Consider the following 18,126-nt stretch of genomic DNA (forward strand, 5'->3'; position numbering starts at 1 on the left):
ACACCATTTTAAGGACAAAATTATTAGCCCCTTCAAGCTAATTTTTTTTTTCTAAAGTTTAGAGAGCAAACTATCGTTATACAATGACTTTTCTAATTACCCCTAACCTGCCTAGTTAACCTGATTAACCTAGTTAAGCCTTTAAATGTCACTTTGAGCTGTATAGAAGTGTCTTGAAAAATATCTAGTCAAATATTGTTTACTGTCATCATGGCAAAGATCAAATAAATCAGTTATTAGAAATGTGTTATTAAAAATATTATGTTCAGAAATGTGCTGAAAAAAATCTTCTTGGTTAAACAGAAAATAGGCAAAAAAATAAACAGGGGGGCAAATAATTCTGAATTCAACTGTATATATACAGACAGATATATTTGAATGTTCCCTCTCTTTGTTCCTCCAGATATCGATGAGTGTGCGGGTCGAGGGACAGGGCAGAGCCCCTGTAAGAATGCACGCTGTATTAACACCTTCGGCTCATTCAGATGTCAATGTAAACTTGGATTTGTAGCTGCACGACGACCACACGTATGCTTACGTTCCAGGGCTCAATAACTGCGACGTGGCTCATCTCAACACCTCCGCCGCCCACACTCTCTCTCATGTACATACATAAGTATCGATATGCCACCACTAATATACATCACCAAATCTAGCATAAGTGCAGTTGTGAACATTTATCCACAAACACAAAAAAGGTTAATCAATATTCACTCTTAAATATTATGTCGCTTTTTATTGTAGACTTGGGTTTGCGCCCATTTGAAGATGTGTTTGCTGTTAGATGAGGGATTGTCCTTGGATGAAATGTGTTTTTTTTTTAACTTAAGTGGGGTTGTTGTTTTTTGTATGTATGTTGCTGCTTAGCATGTTTTAGCCAGCTTTATCATAACGCACGATTTTGTTTCATACTGTGTTTTTTATCTTCACTGTTTTTTCTTCGAGATTTAACTTTGTAAAAGTTGAAAGTTTTTGTTGTTGTTGTTGGTTTCTGCTCTCTTTCAGACAGTTTGATACTCCTTTGTTTGTACTGGTGTATGTTTGTTCACCATTGATAGTGTTTTGTAATTTGCCTTGTGCATTATTTGTTCATTGTTTTCTTTGTAGGATATGCAACCGGTGACATCTTTCTTTGGTTGCATGGAGCACATCACTGTTTTTATATGAAGTTAGTCGTTGACAAAGATGGATGTGTTGATTTTGATTTTCTAAACTTCTGGAACATAAAGTTCCAAACTTTTTGCTTTCTTGATCAAGCACAATTTTGAGGTTATTTTTAGAGAAAAGAATATAAACCTAATAATTACACAAAAAGAAAACATTGCCCAAATAAATTAATGTAATAATAATTTTAAGAAGCAGCTGATTTGAAATATTAGCAATGTGTTCTGGTGAACTTATAACTGATTAGATAGAGACATCTTGGCCAGTTGATTTGCCATGAGAACAGAATTTAAACAATCTAGCAGCATCTTTACAGTGAGGGTAACTTATTTGTCAACTTGGTTATCTTTCTATTGAGGCTACACAAAATATAAGTCCTACTTTTAATCGTAAAAACCACTTGACATCAACAAATGGTCTAATTTTGCTTTGAAAATGGCATCACACTCTCTTTTATTATATTCATCTTTCAGATGCAGAGAGAAAAGTCAAGTAGCAAAAATAAAAATAGAGCTACTGCAGCACATGCTGCTGAGATGAAAAATAATGACCAGGTCTTGATGATATGCTTGGTTTTACAGGCTGTCAGTAACCTGTGTACAGAAAGCAACTGTAATCATGTGCCTGAAATCTACAATGTATTTGCAAAACTTGTTTATAAATAAAAATATAAAGCACCTTCTGTGAGGTCAGTTTATAATTTTATTTTATGTCTGTATTCTCCAACAGTATTAATATTATTGATATAATATTAAAAGTCTGCTGCCACGTTAAAAAGTATAACACACCAGAACATGATAATATGTACCTGGCAGACTTGTCGCCTATTCAAGTTTTAGGAACAACAAATAATAACTTGACTTCTAGTTGATCATTTGGTATCAGAAGTGGCTTATATGAAGGCAAAGGCCTTTAGATTACGCTTATTTTACCAAAATAAAATATGATCATGCCTTGATTTTTAATTATTTATTTAGGACAGCGAGGCCTGACTTTGCTCATACAAAGGTCTTATCACTTAACAGAAATAGTATGATATAGAATATAAAGTCATTTTAATTTTCAGGAACTTTGATGTGGAGGCTGAAGTAGGAGTAGGAGCGCTTCTTTTCCAAATGAGTTAATCAAGTAAAATTAGTGTTTGTTGCTCTTATAAGTGGAGTCAATGACAACACTTTTGTCAGGTAGTTTAACGTTAGAAGCAATATTCAAAAGTGACTGCAGCAGGGACTAAAACTCGATTACTGGTGCATTTCAGTGGTAAAAAAAAAGCTGCAGTGTGAAAATATGCAGGAGGTGACGAGCAGCTAATCACTCTTTAGCCTCATATCAAAAGTCACGAAAACAATTTAAGCTGTATAAACAATTGTTTCAGCCTTCAAAGAGCCAAAAGTCAAATGGCAACATAAAAAATAAGAAATATATTTCTTACCATTTGTAAGTCTGAGAAAATTACTTGTTTAAAGAAAAACCTGCTATGGTCAGCAATGTGTAGGCCAGGGGTGGGCAAACTCGGTCCTGGAGGGCCGGTGTCCTGCATAGTTTAGCTCCAACTCTAATCAAAAACACCTGAACATGCTAATCAGTGTCTTCAAGATCACTTGAAATCTATAAGCAGGTGTGTTTGATTAGAGTTGGACCTAAACTGTGCAGGACACCGGCCCTCCAGGACCAAGTTTGCCCACCCCTGGTGTAGGCTAACATGAGGATGCGCAGTCGTCTAATCAAGAACACTAAGTTGCATGAATATGCAAATATGGACATTAATCTGATGTTTTGGAATTAAACGTGATATCAGACATTGTACACCCAGGTAGAATATTATGCATATTTCTGAATCTGTTGAAATGAATTCCGAAATGAGTCTTCGGTCGAAAAGAGAGGCGGATGAAAGTTAAAACTTATGAAGCACCTTGTCCTTTTGTGAGGTCAAACATCCCAGTTTAGTATAATGTACGGTTTGTGGTGTTCTACCTCCACCTAGCGGCCATTAAAAAAACTATATTTTTGTTTCTGCCGCTAGAAGGCAGTAGAACAGCAGAAATACAACGTTGCATCTGCTTTTTTTGGAATGGCCACTTCCATGGACATTTCAGATCCATGAAACGCTCAGATAGAATAATTTATTATTATTTACATATTTTTCACGTTACACAAAGCATTGTACTCGGTTTCTGTCTATGGATGTAGGTAAATGTCATTCAGACTCACAGGATAGTTTGCACCGGGTATGTGTGAGTTTAGAGCATTTAATTACACCCTTGTGTATCTGACGAAGACGGTTGAAGTTTGAATCGTACTTGGTTTACTCGTAGTTGAAAAGTAAAAAATCATGCCCCGTGTGAGGCTCGAACTCACGACCTTCAGATTATGAGACTGACGCGCTGCCTACTGCGCCAACGAGGCCATGTATTAAGAGCGTCGTAGAGCCGGTTTTCTATTCTCAGTAACAACTGTGGTCCAAATGTGTTGCGTTCCGTCGCACGTGAGTACACAATATTTATTGGAAACAATAATGCCTGCTTTGAGAACTTAAGACTCTTTAGTCAAGAATAAACACTTCCGGTACATGAAGGTCCAATTGAAACATCTATCAGATAACCAGGGACCATTTTTAACCAATGCCAATCAATCACTGGACATAGACATTCCGGTGTCGGTGCAACTTCGCAGGTTAGAATTGTTTATGAGCACAACAGATGGCGTTATCTAAAATAGTTTCTTAAATATTAGTTTTGGCTAGTGGCCTCTGAAACTCATCTTGTTAACCTTACACGGTGGTAATTTTCGGGGTCTGTCTGAACAAATGTGTGCAGGAACATTTCATTTACATTTTGAGGGTTTACCACTATCTAGCATAATACTTCAATACAAAAACAAACGGGACTCATACACGATTTAAATATTGGTACTGAAGCAGAATCTGTTGAACATAACGCAAATCACCCATGCTGAGTTTAAAATGATGAGTCAGATTGTTTCTAAGCTTTTTCTAAATAACAATTATTTGCGCTAAATATTAAATGTTTTATTTGTGTATTTAATGATTAATATATGGTCTTAGCAAATGTGTCCACAGCAATCCGTAAAAACGGATTCATTTTTTTCTCCTTACAAGAAGTAGCTAAACGTCTTAGGAGTCCTCATTTATCTGAAATTTTAGTCTATTCTTTACACTCCCGTTCTTGAACTGAAGTAATCCACGCTGTATTATAGTTATCTTGATTGTTAAGGTCGTGTTTAATAATAAAGCACGAGCATTTGTGAGTGAAAATGACAACAGAGCAATGCTGTCTCATATTGTTATTATAAATCAAAATACATTAGAAAAACAGAAAATCACTAACTGCTCTTAGATAAGATTATATATATATATATATATATATATATATATATATATATATATATATATATATATATATATATATATATATAAATGAGCAATATCACACGAGTAGCAGTGCGATATGGCTGTATATCGGCACTGGTGGGAGGCATGCGTTGGCACGAGGCCACCACCAGTGCCGATATACAGCCATATCGCACTTCTACGAGTGTGATATTGCGTTTATACAACAGTTTGATGGCATAATTGTGTATATAAAAACAAAATCAAACATGGAGAGTCTCAAAAACCCTTTTGTATGAGGAACTACTTTCTTCCACCTTGGATTCAAATCATAAGCTGACAGTTAAACAGTTGAGCGTGCATCTTTTGAACTTTAGATCTATAGTGTCTGCTTTTTGCTGGCTCTATGTGGGCGGAGTAAGACACAAAAGGGTAAAGAGGCTGTACGGGTGCTGATATTACTTAAATATATCACGGCTATCAGCCAATCAGATTCGAGAACCAAACAGAACTGTTGTATGTAAATATATATATATATATATATATATATATATATATATATATATATATATATATATATATATATATATATATATATATATATATATATATACAATTTCTTTCTTATCAATTGTAGATTTCACTTTTCATCTTATTTATCTACAACAAAATTACAGCATTCATAATCAAAAGATAAAATGTAACTATCGTTATCAGATAAAGGTGAGGTATTTATTTATGGGCAGATTGCGACAATTTTTTAAACATTACAAGAAAATGAAGAAGAAAATACTTCATCTTTAATATATTTGCCATGGCAGTCATGAAAGTGTCATATTTGCTTTTGATCTGCTGGAGGTTATGGCATGAGACACCTGGGCCTAAAAAAGGTTAAGCCTTTCCCAGCTCAATGCAGTGTTTTAAAGTAATATTTTATACAATTTTGCTTAACATGGTCTTTGTTAAAAATATTTTCAGAACTATAACTGAATTTACTGAACACACGCATACTCACAGGTGCAAAGTGACTAGATAACTTGTTAATTTGCTAACACAGATGTTACCAAAACTCAGTATTTCAGACAAATGTGCTCTGCAGAACCCTACATTTGGCAAGGAATTGTGTTTTAAACAACTCATGTTGGCCTATCAACCTGCAAATCACAAGAGAAGAACTGCTTTTGGATAAAAAGTAAGACTTTCAAGACTGTGAATTCATAAGGAAACTGCACCAAAAACCTGGCAAATCCTTCCTACAAACAGCATCGTAGAATTCAATAGTTTGTTTTATTTTTAATGATGTGCCGGAGAGAATGAATTGTAAAGTTAGCATGTGTTCTTCACGTTTCGCAACAAACTGTTTCATGTATTATTCTCAACACTCAGCCAATTTTGCCAACATTTTGTCTTCAGAAGCACCTACGGTGGGTATGTTTATTTTTTTATTTTACTGTGTGTTTGTAATAAACATCAAACCAACATTTTAAGACACACTTTTCAAAAAAACAAAAAAATTAAAAATAAAAAAAGGTTACAGCAAAGCTAAACAACAGAGGTGTCAGTTCTTGGAGGGCCGCAGCTCTGCACACTTTAGTTCCAACCCTTATTAAACACACCCAATCAAACTAATTGAGTTCTTCAGGCTTGTAAAAAACCTACAGGTAAATGTGTTGAAGCAGGTTTGGGACTAAACTGTGCAGGGCTGCGGTGAGTATGACACTGCGGTATGACACCCCTGATAGGATAAGAAAAACAACCTTTTTCAATGCAATATATTCCATTTTTTGGGTCCCCAAAGTTCGATTTACTTGAAAGAAACCTTTGCTGAAAGAAGGTTACTGGACATTGAGCATTTATTTTAAGTTAAAGCATATTCAAGAGTTCCCACTTAGATATGCTTGGCACTTATAGCAGGTTTGGCATGCTGTCCCGGGAGAGAACCCTGAGCTCGGAGATATTTGAGCCCAGGGCTCCCGCCCGGTCTAGAAGCATATCAGGAGAACCGAGATCAGGTAGGTCTCGATCGCTCCCCCTTTAGAAGGGGAGAAAAAGAGGAGATGGGGTGGAAGGGGGGATTCTTCCAAAATGAAGATAGTGCAATGGGGAGAAAGTGATCCATTTATACTAAGCAAGGATCATTCTGATTGGATTATTACTGATTACGGATGAGTGTCCAGCGGTGCACAATCATATCACGTGCTCCTCTCGAAATTAGTTTATGAAACTTCACTTATTTTCGGAAGGATAAGAGTTAATGACAGAAAAATGAATGAAAGTTGATGATTTTTACTAATCAGAAAGAGCTTTATTCGCCAAGTGTTGCATAAACCAACATTATACAATGACTCGCCTAATTACCCTAACCTGCCTAGTTAACCTAAATAACCTGGTTAATCCTTTAAATGTCCCTTTAAGCTGTATAGAAGTGTCTTGAAAAATATCTAGTCAAATATTATTTACTGTCATCATGGCGAAGATAAAAGAAACAAGTAATTAGAAATAAGTTATTAAAACCATTACGTTTAGAAATGTGCTGAAAAAATCAGCTCTCCGTTAAACAGAAATTAAGGGAAAAATAAACAGGGGGTCTAATAAAGGCGGGCTAAACACACATCTAGATGGTTTGGGTCTTTTCAATTTTTGGAAACTAACTTTAGGACACATTTTAAAATAAAAATAAATAAAAAACAGCATTAGATGACCTCTTTAATAAACTGGTCTTTTATTAAATTATTTACACTTAAAAACAAATGGTTTTGTTAGTGAAACAATTAAACATGGTGAGAGTCGTATTGAAACACAGTAAAATGCTTTATAAACACAGTAAGTGCTAGGATGGAACATATAATTAAGATGCAACCCATAGTGATGGCAGAATATAAGGTTTTATCATGTGCTAGGGGTATCTTCACCCGTGCACGTCGAACTCCAGTACTCTTATTAGTAGATTTAGTTTGACATTTTCTTTTACATGGTGTTAAAGACTTGTGTAAACGAGCTGTCAACTTTTTAAACACTTTGACAGTCTGTCTTTTTGGTGAGGTGGTGTTTAAGATGGATTTAACTGTTGTTAATACATTCGATTTTATCGATACGCTTCTACCTTCTGTGCTTAATTGTTTAGCTTCTGTTTTTTCTGGTGTCCCAGTGGCGTTTTGAATCACAGTTACAAGATTCAAAGCCGAAGGCGCATTTATTGTTGTAGGAGCATGTGAGGTTTTCATAGCTTGAGTAGATTCTTGTGGTCTGACTGTGGTTGTTTCACTTTTTTCAACTTTAAGTGTCTCTGTTCCTGCTGATTTTAGTCTGTTTATGAATGTGCTTGCAGCAGAATGCCCTTCAGTGAAATCTACTTTTGTTTTAGTTGTAATTGCTGCTGTCCTGAATGTAGCATCTGGTCTAGTTTGGGTTGCTGCTTGATTTTCAGATGTGATTTTTGAAGCATTCGGAATATCAGTAATCAAATGTAATACTCCGTCTGTCATTGGCTCTGGCATCGGAGTTGCACTCATGATATTAGCTAAACTGTTTGATTCGTGCTTTGGTACAGTGACTCTCAAGTCTGTCTGCTTCTCCAAAACTGCCACATCTGTTTCACTTTTACGTGTTTGGATCGTTTCACTCACACTCTCCGATTTTAGAGATGGATCTGTGAATGTGTCCACATCAGTAATTTCTACAATTTGTGTACATGTGACTGTTTCATTGGGAGTTGATTCTGCTGGTTCAGTCCAGTCAGCTTGTTTTGTTACAGGTGAAATGGTGGCTGTCTTCATTTCCTCTAAAGTCTCAGCCGAGTTGATTTGTCCCCCAGCTGTAGTTTCCACTGACCCATCTGCACTCACTGCTGCTCTATCAGCTGGTGTTTGCCAAGAGCCTTCTTCTATAGCAGCGGCAGATGATGCTCTCGATTCCGCAGATGCCCCAGAAATCATTTCTATTGATGTAGCTCCAGGAAAGTTGTTGATTGTTTGTGCCTCTGGCCTGTTTGGGACACCTTCGGTCTCGGCTGATGCTTTCACGGATGTCTGAGCTGCATCTGGGCTGCTTGTGGATGGATTCATTAAAGACTTCAATTTAATCTCAGGCTGGTCAGTCCTAGACACAAGGAAAAAAACAATTGTAATTATGAGGAGTTTTCAGTTGACTGTCACAATCTTTGTAGGACCAAGAAAATTTGCACCCTATCATCCAATATGTTATCAGGCCAGTCACTATGATCACCCCTACATAAAGAACAAAAATGAGATGTTGATGATGAATCATAAACAAGGAAAGGTTATTTAATGGAACGTGTGGTAATTATGAGTTTATTTTGGACATATGTGAAGCTACAAACCTGCAGAGATGAGAAGCACACGGACATGTCTGGCAGCCATTTTGTCTTTGGCCTGTGTGGCAGATAAAAGCATATATGTCAATTACTCTGTAAAGTGTACAAAATGTTAACTGTTTGTTTGTATTTGATAATGCTGCTAAGCAGAGCTTTTTTGAGAATATTGATGTACCAATTTATGATATGAACACATTGTGTAATTTTCAGTCAGATTGGTGCTTTAGCACACTCCTCTACTCTCTGGGATAACATTTAGTTTCTGTTGTGTGCACACTACATCACTGATCAGTGACAGGGTGGCTACTAGTTACACAACATTTAAAGTCACAATGAAATCAAAATTCACTCTTTGTATTTTTATATGTGGTAGTGTTTGTTATAAATGATGTGTTCGTGCACTTTATTGTTTTGTAAGAACTAATTAGCCCTCATAATCTTTAATCAAATTCCATAACCTTCACTCCCCCTTAAAATGACTTTCAAGAGTTCACACTTAGCTGATGATTGATTATAAGCAAGTTTGGCATGCTGTCCTGGGAGAGAGCCCTGAGCTCGAAGGTTCTTGAGCCCTGAGCTCCCTCCCGTTTGGAGGAAGAGAGGGGAGCCTCGAGCTCAGGTAGATCTCGACAACTCCCCTTTTTATAATAGCTAAAAATTAAGATTGAAGGTTATTAAAAGATATGCTGCATTATTAGATTACCTGTATTGAAATTTAGATTTAACAATTAACTTGTTGTACATGTTTTTGGAATGTGGGAGGAAACCGGAGAACCCGGGGAAAACCCACGCAAGCACGGGAAGAACATGCAAACTACACACAGAAACGACCACCGGCCTGTTAAGGAACTAGAACCGGTGACGTTCTTGCTGTGAGGCGACAGTACTAGTCACTGAGCCACCGTGCTGCCCTATGGAGGGAAAGGTGAAAAGGTAGGGGTGGAAGGGGGGGGTTCTTCAAATCGAAGATAACTGTAGTGAGAAAACCCTGGCTCTTTATAGTGGTTAGGAATGGCCTGATTGGTGGATCAAGCATGCTAATGCAGAACCAGCCGTGTTCAATCATAATCACGTGCTCCTCTCGAAATTAGTTTATGAATAAACTTCACTTACTTCACATGTAATGCCTTTCGGGCTGGGATATCAGGACATGTCTTGCTTCTTGTCTGCCCTGCTTCATTTGTCAGTCTTCATTTATTTTGTCAACACCCATCCTCCAATGTTCCAGTCAATTCCCAAAGGACAAAATCATGCACTGCCTTACATTTCTCTAATTTCAGGCCATTTTAAGTGGATTTACTTAACGATAGAGGAAAAAGGAACAATCCTAATTTATGTTTAATGTCGACTTTAAAGAGGAAGAGTCACCATCATGGTGTAATGACTAAATCTTACTACACTGTTAGACATTTATTTGTATTTTTGCGGTAACTTACTGGAAGCACTGTTGACAGCAAGTTACCGCAACTGTCCTTATAGTAACTTACCTATAATTGTGTTTTACAGTAGCAGGACCCTACCGTAATTTAATTTTACAGTATGACAATTTTACACTACTTTTACTGTCATTTATTTACTCATTTATTTTACACTAGCATTACAAAACCTTTGTTTTTTTAGCATTTACTATTTATTTAATAAAAATTCCAAACAAGTTAGAAATATTTTCATTAACTCATTTAACTTCATTATCTCATTTTTGTTTTCAACCACAGTAGCAGTTCTTGATACAGTAGACACATTGCAACTCCCTAATATGCATTAAGTTACTGTAAAAGTTTTAAATGACAATGCAAATACTGCATATTACAGTAGTGAACTATATTTGGTGTTTTACTGGGCAATTTTGCAGTAAAAATTTGTAAAATTGCAGCAAAGCCTAACAGTGTACGCAACGCATGTGAGAAGTGATGCAAGAAATTCTAGTGAGAGACTGGCTTTATGGCTGTCTGAAGCCTCATTCAAACTACGAGTGACTCGCATCAGCAAAGCAACAAGCGACCATTCATTTCAACGGAGAAAGAGCGACTTCCTGCGACCTCCATTTACACATCAACAGCGACTTTTGGTGGCCAGGTGGGCATGTCTTCAACTTTATGCAAATATTTCTTGGGCGAAAGCCAATAGGAGCACCAGTAGAGCTCACATGATCCTCTCTCAGCTCGCTCAGAGGACAGTTGCCCATACTGTGAACCTACACAGACCTGTTTGCAGCAGGTCGTCACCAGGAGCGGCAGGCAGCTACAAAGTCACTGCTAGTGTGAATGAGGCATTAAAATGATCGCCTGCAGGAAGCTTTCGAGAGGATCACGTGCTTATGATTGTTCACAGCTGTTCTAACGTTAGCTTCCCTGCTGGAAAATCCAGCTTAAACCAGCCTAGGCTGGTTGGCTGGTTTTAGCTGGTCAACCAGGCTGGTTTTAGAGGGGTTTTGGCCACTTCCAGGCTGGTTTCCAGCCATTTCCAGCCTGGTCTTAGCTGGTTAGGCTGGGAAATGACCAGCTAAAACCAGCTTGACCAGCCTAGCAGGCTGGGAGCCCAGCCAAAACCAGCTATATCCAGCCTTAACCAGGCTGGTCAAGCTGGTTTTAGCTGGATTTAGCTGGTCATTTTCCAGCCTGGCCAGCTAAGACCAGGCTGGAAATGGCTGGAAACCAGCCTGGAAGTGGCCAAAACCCCTCTAAAACCAGCCTGGTCAACCAGCTAAAACCAGCCAACCAGTCTAGGCTGGTTTATGCTGGATTTTTTTAGCAGGGTTATGACCAATTATCCAATCAGTTGATTCCCAACTCACTATAAATAATCAGAGTTTTCTTATCTCGATAACTTTAAAGGGTCACGAAACACCAAAACACATTTTTTGAGCTGTTGACAGTCGTATATGTGTCCCACACTGCTAAAAACACTATTAGGACACCTATATTTCACTAAAAAGTGTAAATTGGTTGTTTTTGCGTTATTTCAAGCAAATTCGTACTTCCGGTTTGAAACAAATTTTTGAAGCTGTTTCACGGTCATGACATAATAGCGTTGTATTCCAGCGTGCAGACTGGGCGTCTGTGCCAGAGTGAGTCTTATTACGTCTTACAGTGTGATGCATTAATGCATAAGTAAGGCTTGGTTCAAACCAATCAGCGCGCTCTATTGTGCAACTTCATTAATATTCATTACTGTTACAGTGTTTAGACGACACTCACACCACGTTGTATTGGCAAAACAAGCGTGAAGTGTTGCTTTTATAGTTTGCTGCAGTTAAGTTTCGTTTTCATTTTCTTTCTGTGAGAGCTCAGTCTCACGTGTGGATTAACAGTTTACGCGACGCGCGACAACAATAACTTACGTGTCTAAAGAGGATTATTGTTTACCTGAGAACTGTTCTCATCTGCAAACGCTGAGATCCAGATACGCTTGTAGTCTTCTCTTAATAAAGACGCGGGTCTAGTTGCTGGTGATTGTCCTGTCTCTACAGATTTGGTAAGTGAGCGACCAGTGCTCTTTGTTTATTCAGTTTGTTCGTATCGAACTAAGTTAACCATTGCACCGAGTGTAAACATGTTAGCACCACAACCAAACTTTAACCTCGTGTAGGGTTTTCACCGCATTTAGTGACCGGAATAACACACGCGACTTTCTGACGCTACCTGCCGTGTGCATCTAAGTTTCCGTGAAATGCGGAGGTTTTTTCTGTCATTCGCCGTGCGGTATCAAACATTGCATGAAAAATACACGCTTAGAGCAGTTCCTCGAATCCAATATCTCGTTTGTCGCGAGGGGCATGAATGAATTCCCTGAATGAAAGAGCCAAACTGCAGTTAAAGTCCACCATTTATTAATTTGGCAAATAATTCGACTACAGATGTCCATGTAGGTTAAACACCATCACTTTCTACTGTGTGTGTGTGTGTGTGTGTGTGTGTATTTTGACTCTGAAACTCGCGCGTGCCCAAATAGACACTCCCACACCAGCCCACTTTTCTTCCTATGACACTTCCCCCTAAACAGAGCTGGATACGCCCACTTTTCTGACTTTTTCCAAAGTAGAGGTGTGAAAACACCCTGCTGAAACGAGGGGGTTTCATGGCCCTTTAAGATCCCCCCCACCCAACCCTACTTTCCCTCCTTTCAAACGGGTGACACGGTGGCCAGTGATTAGCATTGTTGCCTCACAGCAAGAATGCCCCTGGTTTAATTCCCTTCTAAACCAGGCGGCATTTCTGAGTTTAGCTCGTTCTCACCGTGCTCGCATGCTCCAGTTTCCTCCCACACTTCAAAAAACAAGCAACCTAAACAACTTATCCAAAATTTTTATAGTCAAGCTCTAAGTGAGCACACGTCTTCTCAGCCATTCATATCCGACACTTAGCTACAAATAAGCAAGAGGGAGTCATCCAGATCTACCTGAGCTCAAACTCCCCTCTCGCCCTGCAACAGGAGGGAGCCCAGGACTCGAGGATCTCATAAGCTCAGGGCTCTCTTCCAGGACAGCATGCCAAACAAGCTTTATTATCAATCATTAGCTAAGTTTGAACTCGTGAAAAGTGAACAATGCCCTTAAATGGTTTTGTCATCTGAAATGTGCAAAGAAATGTCTAAAGGTGACAATAATGTGTAGCTGATTTTTGTAATATTTTTAATCAGTGAGTTACCAAAATGTATTATGAATTAATAAAAGAAAGTGTTGCTATTTAAGATTTTCTTTAAATTAGCTTCCAAATTGTAGTTTAAATTGGATCTCAGCTACTGCAAACACAGCAATTTTACAGCCAATTTTGCAATTTAAAAGGATGTTTAGAACTTAATTCCAGATTTGGATAAAATAATTTGTTTTTTCTGGTAACAGAGTGGGCAGCACAGTGGCTCAGTGGTTAGCACAGTTGCCTCACAGCAAGAAGGTTGCTGGTTCAAGTCCCGGTTGGGTCAGTTGGCATTTCTATATGGAGTTTGCATGTTCTGCCTGTGTTCACGTGGGTTTCAAGGTGTTCCAATTTCCCCCACAATCTAAAGACATGCGCTGTAAGTGAATTGAACTACAAATGAACTAAAAACTGCGTAAAACATATGCTGGAATAGTTGGCAGTTGATTCGACAGTGGCGAAACCTAAGCATTTATGGATGAATGAATAAATGAATAAATAGTAACAGAGCACACAGACTGAAATAAGTCTCGTTACGCAACATATATGACATTTCTATTTCTGCAGACTTGGGCTTTGTGGGTTTGACATTCTTAATTATGAAGTTACATGTACATTGGAAAGCTCACAAAATATAACTAAAGTTGTTCTTTTGTCTTTGTTTGGTTAGCTAATCATATATTAACAAACATGCATAAAACAGTATTTCAGATAAATGTGAAGATTTGTTTAAACAATTTTATGAGACACAATAGTTAATAGTACCCACATGAAAACACACAAACTTATCATAATTATCATTGTATGAAAAAAAGTCATGTTTTCTCTTTCTTACCTTTCTGTAATAGTTCTTCGTTTATTTGTCAGAGACCATGTTACCATATGTCCAATCCTTTCTATTACAAACAGCCTTTAAGAGTTTTAAAACAACTCAAGTCAAATTGCAGATTTTTTTTTTTACAAAAAGGTAAAGTTATAGCATTATTTCTAAAGCATCATTTTCTATATTTAAATGTTAATTTAAGCAACAAAACCAACAGCACTGTCTCCAAAGTCCCAAGACACTGAATGCTAGGACACACACACACATCTCAATTGATTTGCATGTTAAACAGAATTATCAAGGCACACTGCCCTCTAAGAACTGGGCATATGCATGTCTGTTAGACTGCTGATCTTCCAGCCTGTCCATCCATAGGTTCCTCACTTTTCTAATTAGATGTCATATTGCAGGAAGATGATGTTAATGTAAAGTGACTCACTGTAAACTGATAGCAGAGATGATTTGTGTGGGGGATTTGACACTGGGGGGGTTGATGCCTCACTCAAGGACATAGCGATGACAACGCAAGATTCTGATCTCTATATTTTATTAATTCATTATGTGGGAGGGTGCATAAAATCCCAGACAGCCTCAGCTACATGGTGTTGTGACTTGGCGAACTTCGCACGGCCCCTCAGAGACCAGGTTCAGAACACAAGGTCATTATGTTAATCTGCTGCTCTAAATCAGTTTAGCCGCTCGAGGGAGCCATCGGCACTGTACACGGTGAACTCAACCAGGTCTGAACACTGCACCATGATGCTATTCTTAGAGAAAAAAGAAGGTGAGACTAATATTGGTGAGAGTTTGATTGAAATGACATATTAAAGTTTGTTTCCTTTCTGATTTATGTCTTCATTCATCTGCCTCCGCATCCCACTTGTCACCTGGATGTTTCATAGAATGTGATTAGGTCTTCTGTGAGTCATTCTCCAGCTCAGAAATACTTTCTCTTTGTCTCTCCATGCAGTATGACTCACGGTCCTTAATCGGGTATATAGAAAAGAGCCTCAGCTTGACAATCTGTTTATCGAACTGTAGCTGTAGTTGGTAATATACTGTCATTCAGCAGCACTGCTGTCATTAGTTACTGTATTTTACTTTGATTATTTTGCAGGTTGCTGTCAGGATCAAGTTGACAGCAGACGGTGTGTTATCAGCATGTTCAGAGCAAACAGATAAGGAGTGTGAATAAAGTTTTGCATCAAACATTTGAATGATTCAGTGAAGCATGTGATCCAAAACTGTCCAAGTACGTAGTGCATTTGATAAGGAATTAGTATGTTTGTGTGACACTGTTTTTAGGTGAAAACTTTATGCGCTTTGGCTGTTCATTTAAACGACTATTAGATTAGAATGGCATTTTGAGGGCGTGAACCTCAGAAATTATACTGTTATCTTCTCTGTGTACTACACAGGACATAAAAAAACAAAAACTATATCAAGCTACAGTGTTTGTTTACAAAGTCACATGAACTACTGGACTGAGATGCATGTTACATTATTTATTTGTTTGTTTGAATGGCATTGTTGTCTGTAAAAGTATTAAAAATGCAAAAAAGCAATGCTGTCAATCGATTAAAAAATTAACTAATTAATCACTCTTTTTTTGAAAATTAATTGTGATTAATCACATTTAAAAGACTAAAACTTGTAATTTTGGCTATTCAAATGTAAAATTTATGTAAATGCAAGACAATACTCTTTAAATTTAATATATAATTGTTTATTAGTATTTTTGTTTAACTTGTAACACAGATTTCTTCATGTAAACAACAAACCCACAATAAATCATCAAGATCCTGGCTTGACAGCCATATTTCCAGAAATTAAAACACAGGCATGTTAATGCCATTTGAATTTCAAAACAGTCAATGCCAATAAAGAAAAAAAAAATTCCAAGTTGGATTCTAAGTGGACTGCAAAAAATGCCACAATACAGGCATTGCAAAAATGGAAATTGGAAAATTATAATAATAATAAAGTATTAAATACAAACAATTGTACTCATTGTAAAGTTGTATTGCTGTGAGTTGAGACAATTAATTATAAAGTAGAAACAATTTTGCTCAGTCCTGCTTTACATTCATCCAGTTGCTAAGACAGTCCAGTCTGTTGACATTATCGGGGGACAATGTGGACCTTTTCTTTTGAATGATGTGAGCTGAGAGTGCAACACAATCCCACAGCAATTCGTAACTTTTTGATTTAGTGGCTACGGACAACGATGTTTAGACAGGTTTGTTGCTAAGAAACGCACGCGCGCGCACACACAGACACACAGACCAGGGCCGTGCACAGGGGGGTGGCCTGGTGGCTAGAGTCACTGCCCCTCTTCCCTCATTGGCTGTGGTGCCCCTCTCAGGAGGCACTTGCTCTTCACTTTACGATCGCGTTGAGCACCTGCCCCTGTAAGGGTCTGTGCTCTGTGCACGGGATTGACACAGACACACACACAGACAGACACACACATGCACAACGTGCACAATGACAGGGTAGCCAGAGTGACTCGCATGACCACGTTCATCAAATCTGCTTAAACTAAGCGTTGTAAAGTATGGCTGTATTTTACAAGGATTCTGACATACGCTTTTCGTTGCTTTCGTTGCGTTTAAGGAGGAAACACGTAAAATATAATGAAACATGGAGGACTCATGCAGAAAGGCATTGGAATGCCCTGTCTTTGACAGCTCGCGACTTCATCTTACACTTTCTGAGTACATTTACATGGACACCAATATTCCGATTTTAATATGATTAAGATAATACTCTTATTAAGAGTCTCCCATGTAAGCAGGGATTTCTTGATTACCTTAAAGGACCACCGAGTCACGGAATGCAGAGGTTTTTCTTTCTGTTTGCATGCGGTATCAAATTTGATTAAAACAGAAGTCGAAAGTTAAAAATGACACACCTGAAATTGCATGAAACTCTGAAGAGCCTGGTGATGTGACATTAATTGTTTTAAACTGAAACTTGCTTCAAAAAGTGCTTCCTTGGTCTTACCCATATTTCTTTGCAAATTAAACACACGTCGACCACAACAGGAAATAAAAAAAACCTGCAACTGCGTTAATTGCATAATTTTTTTACGCGTTAATTATTTTAAATTAATCGCATGCATTAACGCACTAATTTTGACAGCACTAATATATATATATATATATATATATATATATATATATATATATATATATATATATATATATATATATATATATATATTATGACACGAGTAGCAGTGCAATATGGCTGTATATCGGTTGTGTGAGGCATGTGTTGCCTGTCCCACCAGTCATAATATACAGCCACATTGCACTGCTATGAGTGTGATATGGCGTTTATACAACAGTTTGATGGCATATTAGTGTATATAAAAAAGATAATCTAACACGGAGAGTCTAAAACCCCTTTTGCATGAGGAACAACTTTTTTCCACCTCTCATTCACATCTGCAGCTTATTCACCAAAGAGTTAGTATTTGAATGATTTTCTAGTGTAGTGTCTAAAGTGAATAAAAAACAGGTGTTATTGCTGACATTTAAAGACTATAAAGCTGAACGCCATGAAATGCCATCAGTCTACAGAGATTTCCCAGTATTTCTCTGTTGCAATTGAGAGATCACAATAAATTATCCCGAAAAAAGTAAAAGCAGCGCAAACACTACCAGATTACTATTGTGTTTCTGGTAAGAAAAAAACGTTACACAAATGCAGGCATTTATTTTTTCTTTCTTATTAATGAACTAGTCTGCAATAAAGAAATCAGGAAGCACATTAGAAACAAACAGATGGCCAACCAAAAAGTAACTTAGTGTTTTAC

At 37.6% G+C, this 18,126-nt stretch overlaps 1 protein-coding gene, 1 long non-coding RNA gene and 1 other non-coding gene across 6 annotated transcripts in view; 1 reads left to right on the forward strand and 2 right to left on the reverse strand.

Annotated features, from left to right (window-relative positions):
* The window catches only part of ltbp3 (latent transforming growth factor beta binding protein 3), a 67,914-nt gene extending 66,068 nt beyond the window's left edge, over positions 1–1,846 (forward strand). For all 4 annotated transcript variants that reach the window (XM_005165332.6, XM_005165333.6, XM_073950656.1 and 1 more), the window contains 1 exon segment: positions 404–1,846. In XM_005165332.6, the coding sequence (XP_005165389.1) occupies positions 404–555 (152 nt within the window). In that variant the 3' untranslated portion in view covers positions 556–1,846.
* A 1,651-nt stretch (positions 1,847–3,497) lies between these two features.
* On the reverse strand, positions 3,498–3,570 carry trnam-cau (transfer RNA methionine (anticodon CAU)). Its single transcript has one exon. It is a non-coding gene; the product is annotated as a tRNA-Met (tRNA).
* Positions 3,571–6,802: 3,232 nt separating this feature from the next.
* LOC141385559 (uncharacterized) lies at positions 6,803–14,566 on the reverse strand. Its single transcript, XR_012406170.1, has 4 exons — positions 14,316–14,566; positions 8,853–8,904; positions 8,697–8,739; positions 6,803–8,611 (listed from the first exon to the last, which is right to left on the reverse strand). It is a non-coding gene; the product is annotated as an uncharacterized lncRNA (long non-coding RNA).
* Between the last annotated feature and the right edge of the window lie 3,560 nt (positions 14,567–18,126).

This window comes from Danio rerio, chromosome 5 (assembly GCF_049306965.1).
Source record: "Danio rerio strain Tuebingen ecotype United States chromosome 5, GRCz12tu, whole genome shotgun sequence".
NCBI classification, from domain to species: Eukaryota; Metazoa; Chordata; class Actinopteri; order Cypriniformes; family Danionidae; genus Danio; species Danio rerio.